Source organism: Athene noctua, chromosome 19 (assembly GCF_965140245.1).
Source record: "Athene noctua chromosome 19, bAthNoc1.hap1.1, whole genome shotgun sequence".
In the NCBI taxonomy this organism is placed as follows: Eukaryota; Metazoa; Chordata; class Aves; order Strigiformes; family Strigidae; genus Athene; species Athene noctua.
In genome coordinates, this window is record NC_134055.1 from 735065 (window position 1) to 759035 (window position 23971).

The 23971-nt window shown below is 60.6% G+C and overlaps 1 protein-coding gene across 2 annotated transcripts in view; it reads right to left on the bottom strand.

Moving 5' to 3' along the window:
* RAP1GAP2 (RAP1 GTPase activating protein 2) overlaps positions 1-23971 on the bottom strand; it is a 71634-nt gene that overhangs the window by 38817 nt on the left and 8846 nt on the right. For both annotated transcript variants that reach the window (XM_074922492.1, XM_074922491.1), the window contains exon 3: positions 15575-15610. In XM_074922492.1, the coding sequence (XP_074778593.1) occupies positions 15575-15610 (36 nt within the window). The remainder of the gene's footprint in view (positions 1-15574; positions 15611-23971) is intronic.

Genomic DNA, 23971 nt, shown 5'->3' on the forward strand with positions numbered 1-23971 from the left:
CTGAGTCTCCGTCCTTCCTTTAAAACATCAGTATTACCTCTGCAGTGACTAAATCACCTCCAAGTTCAGCAGCCGTCCCTGGTTTATGAAGAAAAAAACATCTCCTTAAAAATGTCCTGACTTTTTGCTTCAGAGAAAACGGTTTTGCAGCTCACTAGGAAACTGGGTCCCGAGGGGCGGGGGAGAGCTCACGGCAGGTTAGGACAATCACACGCCATGATTAATAAATCACCTGGGTGGCTGGCTCATTTATGCACAGCCTGGCATTTTCCTGTGGACACTCTGTTAAGGAAGAAGGATCTGAAAATACCAGATTGTGACAAGATCAAACCTTCATCCCTGATATTACCAAACCTCCTGTGAATAAATGACACTACTGGTATTATTAAGAAGCCCCATATTTATGGAATAACTTTGGCTTTTGTGTTAATGCTGCAGTGCAATTACATCACCCACTGGGGAGCAGCCCATCGACCCCCTCAAGCCACCAGTGGGTGCATTCCTGCCCCCAAAGGCCTCCACATTCACACCTGAGCAGCGGGCACAGCCAAGCCCAGCTCCAGTGCCTCAGGGCCGTGGCGCTGCCTCGTCAGCCGGTGCAGGATACGGCCCTGACACCCTCTGTGCCTCTGGGTGCATGAGATATTTCTGGTTCCCTCGCTCACAAGGGACAGAGCCGGGAATACACGAGCGATGCCCGGCATTTGCCATGGCCGGGCTAGAGGCTGGGCCAGCCCGTCCCCATGGTGCCGTGGCTGAGCCGGTGTGCACCCTGCCAGGGCTGGGGCAGCCCCGGGGACCCCACCACCACCCCAGGAACCACCGCCATCACCACAGGGACCCTTCCCCACCACCCCGAGACCCCGGTGGGTGCTTCCCCCCACCCTGCCCAGGTGGGAGAGCAGGGACGGGGGCAGCTGCGCCAGCGGCGGGGAGCCAGAGAGGAACAAAAGGAGCCGAAGCAACATGGACCGAAAGACAAAAATAGTAACTGGTTCTCTGCAAAGGAGTGGTCACATTCCGATTTCCCTGGCAGAGGAAGAAAAGGATTTGGGAGCTTGCAAAGTAGGGAGAAAGCGATTACAGCATTTCAAACGGTGCTGCAGGAAGAGGATAAGAGTGCATCCAGTTTTAAGAGAAGTATCACAAGAAATAGAGCTTTAGATGATGTGACATCCAGCCCTAAGTAATCTGATTAGAGATTTATTTTATCGCTTCAGTTAGAAAGACATGGAGGAAATGCCAAGAAAGCACAAAGCCAGCTCCCGCGTGCAGGCAGCGCAGAGACGGCACACAGCAAGGTTCCTCTCTCTCGAAGCGGTGCAAGACGAGCGCGATGCGCCGCAGCGACCTCAGCACCTCCTCGGTTTGGAGCGAGGGAAGAGGGACTGAGGGGTGCCAGGCCCCCGCCCCGGCACAGCCAGCAAGGCTCCCCCCGCACCCAAATCCCGGCAGCGCCCCGCGCCCCGCTGCCGTGGCTCCTTATGGAAGCATGGGATTGATGTGCAAAAATAAATTTATCTGCCTGGTTCCACCAGAGACAACACAACGGGCTCGTGCCCTGCTCAGAGCCCGTTCCCATCACAGGCACAAACAAACATCGACTTTTTGCCTGACTTGGGGCCGAGCGTAGTCGGCAATGTTTCATCTCCCCAGCACAATTATCGGCCTTCCCAGGAAATAAGGAGGGAAAGCAATCAAAGCTGCAATGAAAGAACAAAAACTCATTACAGGCGAATGACCTCCCACCGCAGAAGGAAGCGGGGGCTCAGCCTGGTCTTGCCACCCCTTAAAAGCGAGCTGGTCCCTCACGAGAGCGGCCGCGGGGTCCGCAGGGCAGCACCCATAGGGGCTGGGGAGCACCCAGGGGCCTGGGTGAGCAGATACTGGCGTGGGTGACGTGGGCACCCATTCTGTGCTTGGAGAGAGGAGACTTCAGTGTGTAAACCCATCACAAAAGACGATCTAAAAATAATCAGGGGCTTAGCAGGCCCCAGCCCCGACCCGGTGCTGGCTGCAGCCTCCGCACAAGCCCCCATTTCCCCACAGGGCTCTCGCTGCATCTCGTCATGTCCCCTCGCTGTGTTTGAGCGGAGCAGGCAGCAGCACTGAAAGCACCTCCCAGCACCTCAGAGTGGGCATCAGTATTAAAAAAAAATGTATTTTTAAATTATACAAAGCCACAGCAAATGGGCCAAGCCCTCAAAGGACCACAGCACCCACACTTCCCTACAGCAACCGCGTTCCTGTGTCGGACACTGGCGCCCGGCTGCTCCCCTGCCTTCACCAGAGTGTCTTGAGGCAAATCCCCCTTGGCCACAGGGCCACGTGGTGGGGCCACGGCTTCCCCAGTGGGACCCACGGACACCCCCTCTGGCAGCCCCCCGCGGCACACGCCGCGTTCCTCAGCCTCCCTTCTCGCCCCACTGGTGTGGAAACCGGCACAGCGAACACCGGCAGCACCCCCTGCCCAGCCCTGCGCACCCCAAAGCCACTCGGCAAGGCCCTCACCAAACCTCGGCCGTGCACAGCATGTTTCCAGGCTGGCAGACACCCAGACGCGTACACAGACCCCACGGAGCAGAGCTGAGAAACAATTCAAGCTTCAGTGAGCGTCAGGAAGCGCCACTTGATTAAGTCATGGGGTTGCTAATTGCTCCTTTCTGGGAACGGGAAGGTTCAGCCCTGCTGCATCCCCACTTTGCTCTCTGGACTCTGCAGAGAAGAGCAAGACAAGTCCCTCATCGCGGCCGTCACCCAGCGCATTCAGGGGTTTGCTGCCGCTGCGTGCAGACAGATCCCAGCCCTGGCAAGTTCTACAGCTCTTCCTGGGTGACCAGAGCAGATGCCCAGGACAGTGTAGGCAGCACCTCCTCCCCGTGCACCCTGGACCGTCCCTGCGCAGGTCGTCGAGTCTCCAGAGCGTCACGGTGAAAAGAGCGCGTGGATGACGCCAAGCACCACGCCTCTGCTGCTACGTTCGTGCTGTTATTCAGATTTTAAAATACACCTGAAATGGGCTGGTGTTTGTTAGAACAAGCAAACTGAGGCAGTAAGAACGGGTGGAAAGCTGAGGATGAGGCCTGGCTGTACCCAGGACCCAGCGTGCAGCAGGATGGGAGAGGGGTTTTGCCACAAAACCCGGCTGGACGCTCCTGCACGGGGTGTTACTGGCGGCCCTTGGAGGCTGCAGCGTGTCCCAACAGCACGCAGAGCACAAACCAAGATATCTCTGCGATAGCACAGCGATAAAAAATGAATTTGTCTTATCACACTGCAGTTAAACCTCGAGCACAAAAGACTGAGCGTGGATGTCGCAGCGTAGCTGCTCGCACCCCGGGAAGGTGACCCGTAGCTGAGCCCCGGTGACGGTGCAGCCGGGCCGTGGGGAGCCGCCCGTCGTGCGAGCGGCACGATGCCCCTTCCCTTCCCCGCAGCAGCCGGGAGAAGGAGGCAGCAAATATTTGCCTACTTAGCAGGGCTGGCGGGAGATCAAACCAAGGGCTGTTTGCTCAGCGCGAGAGCTGCTGGGATTTGCACCGTGCCCGTGTCCGCTCCACGAGCAACGCGCCCACCCCCCGCCGCCCCCCGCACACCCGCGGGCACCCACCCCTCAGCGCCCTCACCCAGCACCCGCCGGCACCGGGGCCAGAGGCTTCTCCGTTCCCCTCCTCCCTGGGCAGCCTTCGAAATCGCAGTTTCTTAACGAGGTGAGCTGCAAATTACCTGCTCACGCCTTACAAAAGTGGGTGCGTGGACTTTTGTAAAGTCATTTTAGAAACTTCTATGTACTTTCACAAACTCAGCGGCACCCCCGGCCCCTCCTGCACCCTCAGCTCTGCTCAGGACGAAACATCCTCTGAGGTGCCGGCTCCGCCGTTCGGGGGCTCATCGACCCGTGCGTTGCCGGCGGAGCAGCCGCAGCCCCCCCTGGCAGTGGGGGTTCAGCCCACCCGGGAGGATGAGCAAAAGCATCATCGTGACTTGCAAAGGAAACCTTGCCGGCTGAGCCAGGGCTGAGCCAGGCCACGCGAACGAGGGCAAAGCTCTTGATCCAGGGTGCCCACAGTGACGCTTTCCAGATCAAACTCTCCGGGGGCAGACGGGAGCGTTCAGTGCTCTGGCCTGTGCTCGGTACAAAGCATCTCTGATCGTCCAGGGGGCTCAGACAGCTGGATCAGCTTTATGCAAGGAGAGACACAAATATCTTTCTGTCTACGTGTCTACAGAGATCCATCCACAGGCGTCTATAAGTCTATCTATAGGTTCTCATAGTTTTATTTTTGGAACCATTCCTCCTTCAGCAGCCTCCGAAGAAGACACAGCTTTGATAAAAAGCTCTTAGAAAGCACCTTCCCGTCACACGCATCCGGGGCTTCAAAACAAGAGTCGCGTTTTGGTGCTGAGCCCACGCTCCAGCCCTGGTGGGCAGAGCCGTGCTGGCCCTGGCTCCTGGGCACGCCACGGGGCCAGCGAGCACCGCGACGAACCAAAGCTGTTTTGCCAACAGGAAAATGGTAGCCGGGGGAGATGGGGTGAGCTGCCCAAGGCCGGGCGGTGAACTGGGGGCAGAGAGGAGGCAGCAGGCGAGTGTCAGGGAGCCCCAGGGCTCGGGAGCAGCACCAGCCCCGGCCCTGTTTGCTCCCGTGAGGGACTGTATCGTTTCTGATGGTTAAACACGGGACAAGGTGGTCACGCCTGTGACAGCAGCACAATTACATGGAAATTGTATTCTCGATAATTCGGGGTATTTTTCCCTGTGAATGCCGGCTTTCTGAAGAGATGAGCTCCAAGATTTCAGCATTCAATTAAATTAGATCAAATCAGCATAGGAAATAAGTCTTTACAGCATGAGCAGATCCTTTGAATTTTACTAGCAAGTCAGTGAGCTAAATGCCATCATTTATCATTAACATCACTAATAAAGCCAGATTCAGGATGCGCAGCAAACTAACACCAGCCGCACACCCGGCGCTTCCAGCACCACCAGCGCCCTCCCTGGCCCTTGGCCCAGCTCCCCACGCACAACAAAGACCATCCCTGAAGCCGTTACCCCAACCAACTGCCGCCAGCATCCAGCCTGGAAGCTCAGGATTAGGCCCAGACTCCAACCTCAACCAAGCGATGCCCCTTCCCGAGGACACGGGGCTGGGGGAGACCCCAGGGGAGGAGCGGGGTGGGCTCAGGCAGAGGGCGAGGGGGCTACTGGCCTGAAGGAAGCATCAAGAGGGATGAGTTAATCTAAAGATGTGATGGGGAGATGGCAGCCTACGAGGACAACCAGCCCAGCACTGCTGCAGGTGCCTGTGGGAGCCCTGGAAAAAATCTGCTGGCTCTGGGCCTTGATTTCCCCCCGTGCTGGGGTGTTTTGGTGACGGGGAGGGATCGTAGCTGCCTCAGCGTGAATCCGTGCTGCGATGAGCCCCCCTGCCCCACCAGCAGCACCAGCACCGGGGCAGCACCGCAGAGTGGGGCCATGCAGGGAGAAACACTTTGTACCTCCAGAAACCTCGTGGGGAGACCAGCGCCGGCAGGGAACGGCGAGGGGCGGCCACGGGTGGGCACAGAAACGCGTCCCGGGGCCGCGGGGGGCAGCAGCCCGGCCAGCAGCCCCCCAGCCCTCGGCGGCTCCCCCGGGGGCTGCCGCCGTCTCCATCACCCATCTCCCTCAGACACCTTGTTTGATGCGAGAGCATTAAAAGACATATAATTTGTGGAGCTAAAACACAGGTATTATCTCAGCGACACGCCCATACAACAGGGACTGTGCTGAAGTCAATCACTTTCAGAAATGGGTTTCTATTGTTCTATGGCTTATTCCTCCCCTCTTGCTCCAGATCAAAAAGAGAAAAAGATGGCAGTCGTTAGCTGGAAACCTGCCATCTTCCTCGTCAAATCACCTCACACTGTGCAACCTCATCAGTGATGGGGAACGAGAGGCCTGGATGGCGTGTGCCGGGGCTCTGGGGCGCGGGGGGTGCAATGCCCATGGGCACCCACACCCAGGCATGGGGGCGCTGGGCAGAGGGTTCCTGCTCCACATCCACGCTGCCCCGACTGCTACAGGGTCTCTGGACGGTTGCTGGTCCTCCCTAGATGTGCCTGCAGCAGCACGGGAACACCCCAGCCAAGGCAGCATCTTCTGTACGCGGCCAGTGGCTGCTGTGACCACGTTCAGCCACAGCAGCGGTCGTGGGCAACGGCACAAACCCAGCCGAAAGGAAAACTCCCCTCTCCCACCCGCCCGGGCTGCAGAGAGCCCACGAGGGGACCAGCATCTCAGATGAAAGGACACGACCGATGTGTCCCTTTGCTCAGCCTTGCCCTGAGCGCTGGGACTCTCGGAGTGGTGACAGACCCCCGGCCTGATCCTGCACTTCCTACCATCCCATCCCGCTCTCCTGCCTGCCAGCACATCTCCCTGTCCCCACGCTCAGCCTGCGAGCGCGGAGCCAGTCACTCGGCTCACACAGTGGTGCTGGGCTGTTGGAGCTCCAGTGAAGACCCGATGGAAACCCTGCGCCGCTTCTGAGCCCCCGGCGCAGCTGGGACAGCTGGTTATCACCCCCACACAAACACCGAGCTCTGCAACCCAAATTGGAGAGGATTAACACCAAACTGTTTGTAGGAGGAAGGAGCTGTCACAGTCCCTGGCGTGACACCGGTAACATTTGAGAGGAACGAGACAGGAGGGTGTCTGAAAGGAGCGACCTTTGAGTCTTCACGGAGACTCTCTGTGTAGCTCTGACCTATTCAAGGACCTGTCAAGCCTCGACGTGTCTCTTCTGGGTGGGAGTCAGAGGTGAGCCGGGTTTAACGACGGGCTTGGGAAGATGAGAGCTCCTCAGATTACGGGTCCAACGCCGATGCTGCTGTTTGCTACCAAGCGCAAAACGGCATCACAAGCCCCACTGGAAATAAACCCCCGGCGATGGAGAGGGGCCCTCCCAGACAGGGGCCACGGGCGCTGCCAGCACCCGGCGCTGAACCTTCCCGTGGCACGGGGCTCACCGGCACCAGGACCCCGCTGACCAGGAGGAAAAGCGACAGCCGGCGGCAGCGGTACGCTAATTAACAAAATTATCGTCAGGAACAAACCACAGGCTTTGGCACAGCGCCTCAGCTCCCACGCTGGCGCTCCCTGCCCTGCTCGGGGCTCCTGGCTCAGCAGGGCCAGGGCTGCTCGTGCTCCCCAAATCACACCCACCCCGGCACCAAGGGGTGTCAAAGCCCCTCCAAAGCTCCAGCACCCGCCAGCAGCTGGGGACCCTGCCCCGGGTGAGCCCCGCCGCTGCCCCAGCCGCACCCCCGCAGACGGCCACGGCCCCCCGCACACTCGGGCGTCTGGGGGTGCACACCCCGGTGTCTGGGGGTGCGCACCCGCGGGTGGACGGTCCTGTCGCTCCAGCTGTTAAGGCTCCCTTCCCCTGTCACAATAACATTTGCTTCTCAGCGGCTTTTTTCCTTCCGAGCAGCTGCCTTTCGACTGTCTGCAAACACCTCCTGTTTTGACAGGCTGTAAATACGGCAGGAGGAGAGATATCTAAGCCAGCACGGTTTATTAGTTCTGAAACAGAGCTAAAAATAGACCCACGTGGGGTTGCTAAGTCCTCTGGGCAGATGTAATTGTGGATAATCTAGCCTTAAATATGCGAAGGCTGTTTTGACAGCAACAACAACATTCTAACATATGGGACTGGGTCGCGCACACGAGCAGAACGTGCCGCTGCGCCGCCTCCAACGTCACCGGGAAGCGGCGTCTGCGTCGCCGGATCCCAGCCCGCTGCCTCCCCGGGTCCCAGCCCGCTGCCTCCCCTCCACAGCTGCAGTAAAACCCCCCAGATAAACCCGAATATCTGCAGCCAGCCGCTGAGAGGAGAGGGCCTAACTGAATACCGAGGGAAGCCTCCCCCGGCGCGAGCATCCGTGGAGCTGTGCCAGGACCCCTCTCCAAAATTTTGCATAGATAAGGCTTACCAGATTAAACGGCGGAAACACCCCAAGTCCTCAAAGCTGACAGCACCCTTCTCCTCCCGGGAAAGCTTCCTCCATCCCGGGCAGGCTTTGAAATGTGCTGCAAGGATGCTGCACCGGGTGGGTGTCTCCAGGGGCGGCGGGGGCGATAACAGCCCTTCCACGAAGAGGGAAGTACTCCCGCCTGCGCGCCGGAGATAGCGGGGGGACGTTGGGACTGGCTGGATTTTTTTAAATCCCCAGGCAGCTCTGGGACTGGCTGTGCCCCTGCCACCGCTCCCCGTCCGGGGCCTGGGCTGGGCTGCACCTGCTCCCCAAACACCCGTCCCCTGGCCACCGCGTCCTCGCTCGTCACCTCCTGGTCACCCCTCGGCCCAGCACCCACCCCAGGAGCTGCTGAGCAAAGACCAGTCCCTCCAGCTCGTCCTTCTCCCACCGGGGCTGGGACCGGAGCTGCCCAGGGCCGGTGCTGCCCCACTGCCTGTGCCCATCCTCGCTGCTGGGGCAGTGAGAACCAGGGGGGCGCTGGCCTCCTCCGAGCCATGCCTCTGCTTGACCAGACCTCACCAAAGCTCCACAGAGCCTTTGCAATTTTTCTCCTTAAAATTATATGGAGCCTCAGCAAAAAGAGCAGCTCTGGTACCCACTGGAATTCATTTCTGTGCACAAAGGAAGCAGTATGTCATTAAGGCTCCCATCTCTCAGGTTGTTTTTCCCCTCTAGAAAATAAATGTGGTTTTTGGGGGTGGTTCTGCACTTGAACATGGTGTTGGTGGGATGTTGTGCTGGTTGAGCTCCACCAGCAGCTGCCCCCAGCCCGGCAAATCACCCTGGCACAGCCGCAACGCCCGAACCCTGCGCTGGAGGAGAACCCCCACGAACCCCAGAGTGTGTTGGAGGCACAGCCCTGCCCTGGCACTCGCCCTGCTTGGGTTTATTTAGTCACAAAAGAGAGATACCAAAAAACCACCGCTAAATCAAGAGAAACCCCAGTATCCATTTCTGTCCTAAGGACGGCAGGTGTAAGCCCGGCACCCCTGCTGCGGCCGTCCCAAGCCCGCGGGCAGAAGGGCAGCGCTGCCTGGCAGCACCCGAGGGCTCGGCCGCTGCAGAGGGCATTTTGGGGACGTGAGGGGTGTCTCTGCACACCCAGGCCATCCCTGGGCAGGGCAGGGCAGGGCCCCGGCGCAGCGCCCGCGCGGGATGGGACCATCCCTATCTCGGCCTGGCAGACAGCGCTGCCGTGAGGGCAAAGCCCAGATTTCACAGAAGTGGCCGGGGCTGGGATGGGCCCTTCCCGAGGTGGCGGGACCCTCTCAGCCCGGCTCTGTGGTGACCAAGCCAGGGCTCGGTGAGTAGACCCACGGCCACCTGCCTGCCCACCCCAGGCACTGCCACCCGGCACCAGCACCCGCCTGAGCACCAGCACGGTGCTGACCTGCTCACCCACGGGCCACCAGATCCTAAATCGGCCACAAAACCACGGCTGACAGACTCATTTCTTTGCATAAAATGCAAATAAAGCCGCAGCAGCGAGAGCTGGCTGATGATTCACCCGAGCCCCCGGACGCGCTGCCCTACTTTCACCCCAGTTTCACTAGTTTTACAGTTCTTCCTCCTAAATTACTGACTCCCACCGTTTTTCCCTCACGCTGAGGGTCTGCAGCCTGGGGTGCGCAGGCGGCGCGTGCCGGGACGCGGGGCCCGGTGGCACAGCTCACCATGGCGAGGGTCCCCGCGGCGCGACCGCCGCGGAGCGACTCGGGCTGGGTGATGTGGTGAGGGGACCTGCGGCACCCCGGTCGCTAACAGAACGGACAGAAAGCCCCTCGAAGGGGACGACAGCCACGCCCGTGCGGCCACGCAGCAGCAGGAGCCCGACGCCCGGGCTCCCCCCGCGTCCCTCCCCTCGCTGCAGCGGGAGGGAGCAGCGGCAGAAGCCCAGCGCTCGTGTGCCGACTGCTGGCACGGCTGGGAAGAGGCTTCAGCCGCGGGAGCAGCAGTGGGGACCGGGGGGATGGACCGGAGCCCCCGGCCAAGCACCCGCGGGCTGCAGCCGGGCTGGGATGGAGCCTCTGAAAGGCCGCGGGCCGGTCCCGCACCTCAGCGACCCGCTGCCGCTCCCACCTTGTCGGCATCCGCGCTGCGACGCACGGCGGGCTTGGAGATGCTGTCACACGTGCCCTTCTCCTCCTCCCACAGAAGGATCAGATCAGGCCCGGATACACACCCGGGCCTGCCCAGAGGGGAGTTTTTGCTTTTTTTAAAAAGCGCAAACAACCAAACAAACCAAAACACCAAAACATCCCTGAATCAGTGAAGGACTCGACTCTGCAGCCAGAGCAGCCCCAGGCACCCGCCGGCCCTTTGCAGCAGGAGCCCGGGGTGGGCAGGGGCTTGGCCTTCCCCCCGCTGTCCTGCCAGGCAGAGCTGTCACCTCGGGCCCGCATGGGGCCGGCGCTGACACCGCTCTGTGCAGCCCTCGAATCCCCCCGCGCTGGCGAGGGCTGGCCCAGACGCGGCAGCCGGCGAGCGGGGACACGGCAGCCAGCGCCTGCGGCAGCATCGGGGACACGTCCCCGTCCCTGGCCGCTCGCCCGCAGCCTCCCTGGCACTGATGAGGGGCTTTGTCCCAGCAGGGACCCGGGCACAAGAGCTGCTGCCAGCACAGGGTCACATTTTGTGTGGGATGTCGCGTCCAGCATCCCCGAGCACGGGGAAACCCCGCGAGAACCCAGCCAACACCTGCGAGGGGGCTGCCGGCTCCTGACCCCACACAGATGGTTTAAGTTTTCAGCAAAACTTCACAAAATTAGAGTCAGAGGATGGAGAGAGATGGTGTAGGAAAAGCTCAGAATTCACTGTGATTAGATGAGCCACATGCACGTCAATAAAAATTAATATAACTGACAACAGCAACATGAGGAAGGGGGAGGTGTCACTCCAGGGTGAGAGCAGGGTTGGAGCCGGGGGGACACACACACACACGCATATTAAAGAGCCTTTGCCTCAGCTGGGTGCCCAATTAACGCTCCTCACACACAGACCCAGCTCTCGGCTGCGAGCCTGGACCAGCCCCTACCTCACTTTGTCCCCCCAGCCCCAGCACTGACTTTAACTGATGTTAAAGCTCACTCCGAGTCCCAGCGCACCCTTCGCACACCGGCCCCGCACGCGCGGCTCTTCTCTCGCATTTCTGCACCAAAGAGGAGATAACTGCCCCCCCAGCACGGCGGCAGGAGGGGTCTCGGCGGAGGTTTCACTCCCAGCTCAGCAGCCCCGGAGATAAGCAGTTATGAATCAAACGGACAGGGGAGCCTGCCCGCCTCCCCTCTTCGTGGCACCTGGCTGCTTTGAGGTACTTTTGATAGTTCTGGTCGTTTTGATGAAGTGTTTTCCTCACAGTCTAAGACATCTACTACTACAGCCACAGTATAGTTGCAAAAGATACATTTGCACCCATTTTAAAAGCGGGCAAAAAAGGAATTTCCTTAGACACAATCTGCACTCCAGACCTTGTCCTCACAAGACCTGAGCGCAAATCTCCGAGATTACCGCAACAGTCAGCGCAGCTACGGCCAGGAAGAGAAACCATCCCCTCATCTTCCCATTAGCTCTGGCCCATCAAATATTAAAGAGCCTCAAGCCTGGACACAGCTTGTTTTATGAAGGTCAAGTAAATCTTTCATCTCCTCTCTTCCCACCTTTGTCTCCCACCACTGTTCCCACCATCAGATGAGCATCACACGCTCTCTCATGTGAATTTTAGCTGCACACACACCGACTCTCGGTAATTGGTGTACAAGGCTCCTCTGTTCCACAGAGACACGATTATTTTGGTGCTATTTTTGCTTTATAAGGCTAAAGCGAGAGGTGACTCTTTGCATGAAGGAGGGACTTCTTTTATTGATGCTTTTTTTTAAAAAAAAAAAATACGCCACGGTTGCTCAGTACATCCCACTGGTGATACCAAAGAGAAAACAACCAGGGGGCTGAGGAGCCAGCAGCAGGCAAAGGGCTGGCTGCCCTCCCGCGCGGGACGTCACCCGGCCAGCCCGCTCCCGAGAAATCTGGCTGGATGGAGGAGGAAGATCCCCGTGGGCTCATCCTCATCAGAGGAAGGTCCCCACGGCTCTGTCCCCATCAGGGAAAGGTCCCCACGGGTTTGTCCCCATCGCACCTTCCCACCCCGGCGTCCTCAGCACAAGGTTTTCTCGAGGCAGAGGGGGCTGGGGGGTCCCTGCCTGGCCCCTCGGGACCCCCGTACTGTCTGGGGTTGGCACAGGGCAGTCGTGAGAAGCAAACTCACTAGGCAAGCTCTGAATTTTGATATGCAAAGATCACCTGATAGACTGGCGTTTCCCTCCAGGGTGATCTCCCCGCTCGGGAAGTGGGTTGGTTTCGCGGCCATCTGGCCCAGCCCTTCCCTTCCCAGGCAGCACGACCTGACCTGGTCTCTGGTCCAGCACGTTTCAGAGCTCTGGAGGAAGCTGTGCCCAGGGAGCACGAAGGGGGCACCACCGGAGACGCTGCCGCAGGGAAGTCAAGGTTTAAAAGGCTCGATGCCCCTTTTGCCAGCAGGGGGGGTTCAGCTGCCCCCAGAGCCTTCCCACAAAGCAGGTAAGGAACAAAAAAAACAGAAATCCAAGGATCGTGGTGGAATTGCTCTGGGTCCGCACATGCCAAATCCCACTGACGTGCACAAGTGCCTCGGTCTCCATCTCACCGCACCCTGGGGCTGGCCCCCGCCCCTCTCCAGCACCCAGCCCCGCAGCACCAGCTCCTGCTGCCACCCCCGAGACATGCACCCCCCCAAAACCAGCGAGCAGAGTATCTCCAAGCCCTCCCGCAGACTCTCCGTCGCCTCTGGGCCGAGCTTTGCCAGGCTTCCCAAGAGCAGCCCCCGCCATGCGAGGTGGGAGCGCGGCCGAGCCCCGCAGAGCAGCCCACAGCCCCCCGCAGCACCCAGAAACTCGGCCCGCTGTGCCCCAGGAGAGCAGTTCTGAGCTCCAGGGACGGCCCGTTGCAGCCCCACGGTTAGACCCGAGGGGACGGGACTGCACACCTGAGCTCCCAGCCGAGGAACCGACGCTTCCAGGCGCTTCATCCCCGGCAGGACGCAGACACGGCTCCCGGAGGCAGAGCCAGGCCCAAACTCACCAGAGCTCCCCGGGCATTTCGGGGGCCGAGCAGCAGCAGCCGCCCGGAGCTGCTCGGTCCTTGGCAGCGCCTTCCCCGCCTGAGCGCGGCCCTGGTACCTCCCCGCGGCGCCCGTCGCCGAACGGGACCAGCCGAGCCCCCTCCGCCACACCAGTGCTCCCCATCCATCACCTCTCCGCCACGCGCCCGCTCCACTATGTCTCCTCATCCTCTCCAGTTCCGGGTTCCTCAGACATATTCACGGTTACCATAGGAACTAGTGGAACCCGAATTAAAAATGAAAAAGGAGAGGCAGAGGGGAAAACTGCCTTGATGCTCCAGTGCCGTCTGCATGTGCGAGTCCGCGACGAGCGGCCGGAGCAGCGGGCGGGGAGCAGCTGGGCCCCCCCAGACACTGACTTTGAGCGTGACCCAGCCCAAGGGCCCGCGGGGACACGCAGCCCATCGCCCCCCTCCACCATGCTGCCCAGGGACCGAGGGGCTGGGTGCTGCCCCAGCAAACAGCCCCCACCCCGGGTACAAGGGGGGCTCCTGCAGCCCCCCAGCTGCGCTGGGACCCCCCCCGTCCGCAGCCGCGTCCACCGCCGCGCGCTGCTCCTCCCCTGCCGGGTTTCTGCAAGTCAATATTGATGTTTGCAGCGTGCACGAGGCTTTGCAAAGTGCTCCCTGGCTCGCCAAAAGCAGCTTGTCTTTTTGTTAACAAGTTACACGGTGAAAGAAAATTGCCTACGCCTGGTATCTTAGCCAGAAGGCTGCAGCAATAATAAGAGGGTATTAGAAAATCAAAACTATTTTTTTAATTTTTTTTTTTTTTTTTTTTGAAATTTTAAAAGCTTTTACAAATATCTAATGTGTCTCTGGCTGGGCCCCAAGTACAGAACCATTTAACGAAGCAATCTGCCCACAAACCAGAAGCATTATGAGGCTGTGGAAAGCGATAGCTGCAAATAGCGGGGATAAAACACCTCCGGTGGATGCTCATCGAACGCCCTGAACCAACCCCCTCCTCCAGCCGTGGCAGGAGGGAGGGAGAGAGAAACATGTCCCCAGACCCTCCCCCTGCCCGAGCAGGAGCGCGGCAGCGTGTCCCACAGCCCCAGCGCAGCGCCCCGAGCGCGGACTCGTGGCCCAGCGCGGCGGGCAAGGCGGTGAAATGGTTATTTCTGCAGCAGAATCCCGGCACAGGCCCTGGAAAAAAACCAGGGCACAGCATACAGCAGTGTGCAAGGAGTAGTTAAACCCTCCTCAGCTCCACAGGAAAAGGAAAGTCTACTGAGATTCCCCTCCGCTCCCAGAAGTGGTAAACATTGATTTAAACTTCTCCTTAGTTCAGCAAAAACCCGAGCGATGGGCGTAGGAGCAGCGTTTCTGTTGTGCTATTTACGACGGGCATTTGCAGGCTCCTTCAGGCAGCGGCGTCCCCTCAGGCTTTCTGTATACTTTTCCATTAATGAATAATTTGCACAAGTAATGATTATAGAGGGGGAGCGCCTGAGCTGTTACCCGCACACGTTACCCTGAGCTCAGGGGAGCCTTGGCCAGAATATTTCTGTGTTAGCACACAGTTACGCTGACAGCGCCGGAGCCGCGCGTGTGCCGGTGGTGGAAACCCCTGACTCGGGGAGTTTATCCAGAAACCCGGGAGAGGGGAGGATGCTCCGCAGCAGGGGGAAGGCCCGGGGGGGAACGGGAGGCAGGTTCCAGACAGCTCCAAGCAACGGGAGAACAGAGCACCAGTACCACCATTCCCAGCCCCTTCTCGCTCACCCCTGCCCACCTCATCACGGCATTTTCCGGCACGGGTGGTGACCCCGTGCCTCACGCCGTCACGGAGCAGCACCTGGCCCAGCAGCCGCTTCGCCAGCAGCCACCCATTCCACGCCGCCAACCTGCAGCAAGTCGTGGTGAACCCAAGATGGACCCACCAAGCAACACACCGGGCTCATGGACCCCCCGGACCCCAAGAGCATCTTCGCCCCTTTCAGAGCAACGCCCAGCGGCGCGGGAGCAGGAGCTGGGTAACAATCCCAGGCACCCACAATCCCACCGACACCCACCCCCTTGCCAGGCTGCAAGATTATAAAACAAAGCAAAAAATAAACCCCAAGCTTCACTGAATTTACAGCCAGGCAGCTCCCCACCCCTCCCAGGGCAGAGCTGGTGCCCGGTGAACGGCACCATCCGTGCCTTAACCCACTGACCGCACCGCGAGGGTCATTGCTGTCATTATAATCACCCGGCACAAGAATCACCTCGGACTTCCCCGGAAAACGAGCTGTGGGACACGCACAAGGGTATCTGCAGGAGTGGGTAGGTACGGCTGGTCTGCCGGGAAGGCAGCTCAGGCAACGAGAGCGCGTCCTCCACGCACAAACCCGCCCCGCAGCGCCGCGTCCCGCGGCGAAATCCCCTCACGCAAGGGAAGGGCGCGAGTACTCACTTGATCTTCAGGCTGGCGAGCATTGTCTTGTCGATCCTGGGGAGAAAGCAGAGGAGCGGGTTACTGCGGGCGAGGCGGGGCGGCCGTCCCTCCTCCCGAGCCGGGGGCTGCTGGCAAACCCGGCCCCAGCATCTCCCGCGGAGGTGCCGTCCGCCTGGCTGGCGTGACCGCCACCACAGAAAGACTTGACCAGAAAACAAACCCAACCAAAACGTAACCCAAAGCGAAGCCTGGCGGCAAGTAAAACAGAATCCCTCCGGTTATTTCCTGGTGGTGACCAGGGGAGAGCTGTTCTCTCCTTGTCCAAAATGCCAGAGATGAACCGGGCGCCAGAGGAGACCACCCGAGTCCCAGCCGCCTCCAAAGCACTGACTGGTTCATGTGTCCCACAAAACGCCTATTTAAAGAAAACAGACCCGACGCGCCGGGAGGGTCACACCAAACCCTGCGAACTCGACGCTGCAGCCTCACGAGAAGCCCAGTCCAACAGGGACGGAACAAGAACGGAGCCAGTGTGGGGCTTTCATACCTGGCTGCTCGCTGCGTGAGCTCAGGCTCGTCCCGCACCCAGGCCCCAGCTGCTGATTTACCCTTTTCCTTCCCCCCTCGCCCGCCCGCAGCCGCCGCGAGCACCCGCGCCAAGAGCCGCGGCCGGAGGGAACACGGAGCAGCCCCATGGGCCCCAGCCCTGGCCGGCTCGCACGGGGCCCGGAACTCTGGTCGCTTCACTTCTTTATTTGGCACGTTAACGAGCGCCTGTCTGCACAGAACCACCGCGGTCAGAGCCACGTTAATTCATGCAATTCATAGTAATGTTTCAAAATGCAAAATGACGCCTTTTGGCAGCTGTTGTGAAGGCTGTTACCTGCCCTGTGGAACTAATTCCACACCTCTGGAAAAAAACCAACCCAAACCACCAAAACCACACCCCCAAACCCCGCTTGTTTCGCCGTGCGATCACAGAGGACGCGGCGAGGCTGCAGAAATGCAGCTTCCCCTCTACTCGCAGCTTTACCTCCCTGCGCTGCCGGGCCGAAGCTCCCGTCACGAGGAGGCTGTGCCAGCACCAGGCAGGGCAGGAACCCCGCGTGGGGTGTCCCTGCTCCCCAGGGGAGAGGGCAAAGGCACCCCCACACCCCAGCCGGCCCCCGGTGCCTCCTGCCCACCCCACCTGCGCCCCCCCAGCACCCCCGGGGTCCCTCTCTTGCTCAGCGGGACGCAGAACTCCCCAAACCCCAAGGCCACGGGAGCTTCGTTCCCGGTGTTTCCCCAAACTTCAGCTCCTGCGCTCCACTCCCGGAGAGCTGCACGCTCCTGATCCTAAAAATCGAGCCAGGGCACCCACCCTTGTTGCCTCATGCTTAATAAGTCTGTCCACAGACCTCGCTGATCTAATCAGGCTGCACACTGAAGCGTGCTGGTGTAAACAGCTGAGGCCAAGCTCGGTGGCAGATGCACATGGGCCACGGGGACAGGGGGTGGCTGGGGCAGGACCCGTGCCGGGTGCCGGAGCTGGGGCTGCACCGAGCGGCTTCATCCGCAACCGCAGGAAGAAAAAAACAGTTGCTGTTATTCAGCCTCTCAGAGAGAAAAAAACCAACAAAACGCAACAACAAAAAAAGAAGCACACAAGAAAGAAAACCCTCTGCTAGGGAAACCACGGTCACAGAATGACTAAGCTACGAGAGCCGCTGCATCAGGCCCTGCCCTGTGCCCCCTCCCGAGGTGGGGTGAAGTGAAACCCCCACCGGCCCAGCCTCCTCCCCGTGCACCCCGGCACGGCCCTGGGGGTCCCTGAGCCCCAGCAGCACCAGCAAAGGGGGGGTCTGTCCCCGCTGCCCCCGCGAGCTGTGCCCAGGGGAAAGGAGAAGCCGACACCAGCCGGGTGCCGAGGGCCCGGGATGGGGGGGGACGAGGCTGGCACCCCATCGGTGACTGAGCTGGGACAGGGGTGCTGGCAGCTCAGGGGGCCACAGACCCCACGGCTCTGCATCGCCCACAGCATCCCCACGGCCGAGAGCGGCCACGCCGCGGCTGCCGGGCCAGGCCGAGCGCGGGGATCTGGCGGCTGGTAGAGCACAAAAACCCCTTTTACACACCAGCCAGCGGAGGGCTGGAAATAACAACTGCCGCTGTGGAAAGCGGCGCTGGGTGTGCCCGGCCACCCCACGCACGGTCCCCACAGGAAGGGTGTGCCGGCCGCCGTGAGAAGATGCTGAGGCAGGTACCGGGCTGCGGCCGGGCCCTCCCTTTCCCACCAACACCCCGGGAAGCCTTTTCCCGGCCGCGCACGGTGCTCTCGGGCGACGTGAGACTGCGGGGAGCGTTGGCCTGGGGGCCTGTTCCCCAGCTCTTCTCCCCCACCGAGAACAGGGTTCCCTCCGCACCCCCCAATCTTTCTTTCCCACCATGCAGATGCCGGTGCTGATATTTAAGGGGAAGCCCACCCCCCGCTTCCCCCCAGCCCAGGCTGCGACGGCAGCGCAGCCCCCGAGCAGCCAGCAGACCACGTTTTCCTGCGTGACTCGGGCTCGCGGTTATCTTTTCCCTGAAAAGTGCAGAAGAAAAACAACTGAACAAAGCCCAGATGGCCCCGAATGCCCCTGCAAAGGGGGGTAACAGCTCCGCTCCATCGTAGTGGGGACCTCCGGGGCTGTGCCACCGGAGCCACCGGGGGCTTTGCCCCCGGCTGCAGGGCGAAGCTGCCCAAGAGCTGTGACTTCTCTCTGCCAAAAGATGAGCCCACGTTTCACAAAACTTATTTGCACAGAAGTTTATCGGAGTGCTTCCTTCCCATTTTTATATAGCGAAAAGAAAAAAAATCCCGCTGAGACAAAACGCTTGGCTTCAGCAAGGCGTGAGCTTCGACTCCCAAGTGAATTGGCCAAAACCCTCGACAATTTCACTGCTCGCCCGTGACCCTCCCAGTTACTCAGTGTTTCCCCCAGCAGGTCCCAAGCAGCTCCAAGCCCACCAGCACAAGCCCCAAAGCCCCCACAGCTCCCGCCTGCCCAGCCCCTGGGGCACGGGGTGGGGGGAAGGCAGAGCCACCCTCTGCCCCAGAGCCAAAATCAGCAGAAAATTGCTGATTCAGCCCCCAGTTCCCACGGCCTGACCACAACAGCACAGCACGGACTTGGAACGGGCATAAAATACCTTAGAGAGGGGGAAACTGGAGGAAGGGCGAAGGGAGAACAGTGCCATTTTCTTCAACTACTTCCCCATTGACCAGCACGTCTCGGAGGGAAGGGGCACGAGAAGCGAACGGTCCCACTGAACCCGGGCTGGGGGCGGCAGCCGCGGTGCCCGCGCAGGGATGACCCGGAGACGCCCCGGGGGCAGCGGGAACCTGCCACTGACCAGGCGGGACCTCGGGAAGAAGAGCTCCTCGGCTCCGGGAGCGAAGGGGGGATGGAGAGGGAAGGGGAGGGAGGCACCCACCAGCCGTAGCCGCCGAAGGAGACGCTGCGTTTCCTCTGGAACATGGTGGTGGGTCGGTGCTGCCGGGGCGCTCTGGCCATGGCGGGAGGCGGTGGCGGGGTGGCAGCACCCACGTGCCTGCGGGGCTGTGCCGGGGCGGGGGGACCCCAGCACCTCCCGGTCAGCCACCCCCTCCAGCGCAGAAGCGCCTGCACCCGTGCACACATACAAACACCACAAGAAAAGTCATTTCCTTTTTCGTTTCTTTTTTTTTTTTTTTTTTTTCTCGTGGCCTCAGGCTTTTCACAACCTTACGCTGCAAATATCGTATTTCTCCTAATGGCAGGAGCGGGCAGGTGGCACCAGCCCAGCACGGTGCCGCGGGGCTGCCCCAGAGCAGAGGGTCACTGGTGGCAGCGTGGAGATCTGCCTCCCAGGGTGGCTGGTCCCGAAGGGCCGGGCTGCGCTCACTGCACCCGGCTGGGTCCCTGGCAGGGGATCCCCCCACTGACCCTCCAGTGTATTTCATGCAAGGTCTCACTAAAAGCATCAAACATCAATAAACAGAACTCCCTTCACCTCGTCTCTCGTGGCAAACAGATGCCCGGCTGTCCCAGAGCCCAGTGAGGCGTCTCCCACCAGCCCCCGGGCAGCTGCGGGTTTTCTCTCCTCCGTCCCTGGCAGCTCCCTAACGCTGAAGTGAATCTGTGGCCTGACCCCCACCAAAACCCTCCGTGCCTGAACAGCCAGGCCTCAGAAACCCCATTTAAATGGGAACGCTGACCTCTAGCTGGGTATGCGCTTCCATCCACCGCAACGCCCCAATTAAACAGGCTATCGGCCCCCGCGGCGGCCTTGGGGCATCACAGGGCGCAGCAGAGGGTGCTGGGGCTGCGGGTGGTGCCCCCCGGGCCAAAGCAGCCACCAGCACCCGTCTGCACCCACCCAGGCCTGGGCTGCAACAGGGGCTCACCCCTGCGGGTCAAAGTCAGGGGAAAGGATGGGATCCAGCAGCCCGGGGCCACCGGCACAATACCGGAGCAGAGCCTCGCCCCGCAGCCGGGAGGGGACGAGCTGCACGACCGCGTGTCACCCACAAGAGATACGTGAATCCGAGGCTGCCTTCCCAAAGCCCCAGCACCTTAAAGACCACTGGAAAGCCTCCGACTGCCGAGGTCCTACTGGTCCGGCTACTTGAACACTCACCTCCTGCTCCAGTGATTTAAAACAACGCCCGGCGCACGCAGGAGACATCGACTCAACTTGGCAGTGCCAGGCAGTGCCGGGCTCACGCAGCTCCCGGGGGACTCGAGGCAGCTCTTAGCCCAGTGCTTGGCACTTGCAGGAGTCTCATCCAAGCACCCAAGAGCTTTAAATTGAGAGACATTTGGGTTCTGTCTGATGTGTGAAAGAAGGGGGGGATAGGGAGATGAAGAGAGAAATCACTCAACTCCAGGGAAAAGGCTTGGATTGAGATCCAGCTATTTCAACTCCTACTTTTCTGCCCACAGCCATCTCCCCTTAAAGGGATGAAATTATGGAAATCCTTTGCGTTTTAGAGCTCTTAAGGACATTATTTAAAAAAAAAAAAAAAAAATCCCAAACACACTGCAGGCTTGAAAGCCGTAATTCAGGTGCCATGAAATATTTGGAGCAGACATTTGCTTGGAGCACACTCGCTTCTGGCCTGCATGCTCCGCGTTACAGCTCTGCATCACCAGCAGCTGACGCTCGCCAGGCGCTTCATCTTCCCCCAGGTCACGTCTTTCTTACACTCGTACCAGTCGATTCCTGCCCGGCTCTACCGAGCTGCTCGCGATTCTCATGCCTGCAAATACAGGCAGGGAGCTTCCCCGCATGGCCGAGCTCTGCAGTGCATCAGAACAACACCCAGCTGCTGCAGCTTGGGCGCAGCCTGCACGCAGAGCTGCGGCGGCAGGTACCCGCGCCCGCCGCGGGCAGCGTCGCCCCGTAGCTGGCAGCACCCCAGCAGAGAGCCCCAGGAAAGCAGCCAGCTCCTCGCTTAAACATTTACTCCTGCAGCACTGCAAGTGTCAACTCCTGCATCTTGCTCTGCCACTTCGGTCCTTACGTGAACTCGCTGCTGCCAGAGGGAACGCGGAGGCCGGGAGGGCGACGGGGAGATGCGCCAGAGGCAGGGACGGGACCCCTCGGGCGGGAGGGCGCTGCGGTCAGTAGGTCAGAATTACTCTGTAGGTCTGGCTTACGCCTCCCTGGCATCACAGTTCTGCCAAAGCACAAAGAGCGATCCACAACCCCCCCGGGAGGGCAGGACCTCGACACGGCCGTGGGGAAACTGCCCCCAGTTCCCGCTGCCCAGCCCCGCACAGAGCCCACCTCCCCCCAGGGATGCCCCAGCCACTGCAGACACGGGTGACAACCAGCGTTTGACCCGGGCAAAGGTTAAAAAGATACTGAGGACCCACGTCCCCAGAGGCCACCAGGCTCCTTCCACCCCAGGGCATCACATCACCTGCCCAGCGCCGCCTCCGCACCCGCACGGGAGCGCATCCAGAAATAGTCTGTCTGCAATGACATTTTCTCGCTTCCCCTCTTCCCCCCAAGGTATTTCTCACGGTTGGGCTCAAAAATGAAAGGAGAAAAAAAAAGAAAACACAAAACTCCTCCTTTCAAAGCCGGCACAGTCAAATCAGAACTGATCAGCCAAAATTAAGAAACAAAGGCCTGGGGGAGGACGCCTCCTCGGTGCCATCTGCACCAGACAAAATTAACATTTCCCAGGGGCCTCTGCCAGAACCAGGAGCCCCTCGCCCTGCCCAGCCGCACTCCCCACTCGGGGGGGCAGCCCCAACGGTGATGCCAGGGACGGGGGGGCCGCACCGCTGGGGCAGCCAGCCGCATTGTTAACAGCTAATTCATAAAACCAAATTCTCCTGGTTCGCCGGGCACTCACAGCTCCCCGGAGCACAACCCCGGCCCTGGAGCCCCCCGAGCAGCTCGCAGGGGGAGCAGCGCTCGCGTTTCGGCCGGCTCCATCACACCCCCCAAGCAAAGGGGGGAGAAAGCAGGGGGAGCGTGCGGCTGCGCCGACAGCAGCGGGCTCTGACCACTGCCCAGCGTCAGAGCTGAACGAGCACAGACTGCATCCTCTGTGCAGAAGGAAACGGGGTAAATCTGCACGGCCCCAGCTCAGCTCTCCCGTCACCTAAGGGGGGACCACGGGGCTCAAACTGCCCCCGACATCACCGCTGTGGCCGCAGCGAGACCCCCAAACCCGGGGTGTCCGGAGGTGCAACCCAGCGCCGGCGGAGGCACAAACCCACGGCGCGGAAGAAAGGGGGGTCCAGAGGCCCCTTCCTCCCCGCTCTGCGGCAGCCGTGCCGGCTGCAGGGTGGGTTATAGCCAGGCCCCCGGCCACGGGGCACAGCCCCACAGCTCAGCCCCCGGCAGCACCGGCCCCTTCACGGTGGAGCCAGCACAGGTAGTACCTGCTGCTCCCATCCCCGGGGATGCTCCAGGCTCCCCCGGCAGCCCGGTCGTTGGGCAGACACAGGAAGGTGAACCCCTCACGAGGGGCTCCGGCGCGGGGCCGACCCCACGAGCAGCAGGCGTGGGCAGACGAGGGGCTGGCAGAGCCCACGCTGCAGAGCAGAATTATGTCCAGGAAGGGCAGTGTAATTCTTTCCTTTGTTACTGGGGCTAAGAAAGACTGATTGCATCATTAGTGCTTTAATATTGCATGCAGCACGCTGAGGGTATTCATCTTTCCATTATGATTCTGAGGAAGGTTGTGGGCACCCAGAAATATTAGATTTTGTCCTGGCAGGAAGAACACACTGTGCATATCATCAGCCTGGACACACAAAACAAAAGAAAACAGTGTCCGAATTAATTCTGACTCAGTGCACGGAATATTTTTAACAGTGTTTTTCTCGCCTTTTATGGTGCTGCTGAAGTGAGAAACTCAACGCCTAAAGCAGCAGCTTCCCGCAAAGCCCAACTTGTCCTCAAAGGTGCCATTCGCTGCCCACAGGTCTGCAGGACCGAGCGGCTGCTGGAGGGGGGGGAAATGCTGTTTGTCACCCACGGGGTGAGCTCCAGCGAAGGACAGTAAAGCCAAGGAGGTCCCAGAGACCCCACCGTACCCCCGCCAGTCTCGGGGCTGCTCGTGGCCAGGGACTCGGCGAGCGGCTCCTTCCCGCAGCCCCACGTGCCGCTTCCCCCGGCAGCCCGGGGCGCTGAGCCGCACAGCCCCGCTCATCAACCTCGTTAGGGAGGGCTCAGTCCATCTGGGGCTTAACTGGGAGGATCAGCCTGCAGGACTGCAGACACATCCACCCAGAAACGAAGAGCCAATTCCCAGCAAAACGCTCGGCTGGCCAGGCAGAGAGAGAAAGTTCAGCACATGGGCAGCCTCCTCACGGAAGGCGGCCCTGCTCCAGGCGCGCTCGACCCGGGGAACTGAAAACGGGGCGAAAAAGCGCTGAACGTGCCGGGGGAGAAGGGTGGGAGGCACAGCCGGCCGACGGCCAACACGGGTCACGGGTCCGTGCAGCCGGTCCCTGCTCTGGGGACGCCGGGTCAGGCACCGCAGCGCCCAGCACGGGCAAAGCCCCGTCGCTGCGCTCGCCCCGACCCGCTCGGCAGCGGGGAGCTGGGGAGAGGGGCTGGTTCCTGCCCCTGCCGGGTCTGCAGAGCCCGCCCAGGGACACCAGACACACGGCGATGGCGAACGCTGGGGTCAGGGCCCAGGGAGCTCATTTCCCACCCATGTCGGGGGCAGATTCGGTGCTGGATAAGGCCCCAGAGTCTCTTCCTGACGGAGACCAAGGTTATGCCCAGCCCGCGCCGCGGCCCATGCTCCAGCTCCTCTTCCACATTCTGGAGGCCATCTGACACCGCTGAGGGCTCACGGACTCATCCCTACATCCAAAGCGACCTGCTCAGTTCCATGAAAATGGCTAAAAAACAGTTCCTGGAGGAGCTGCCGCTCAG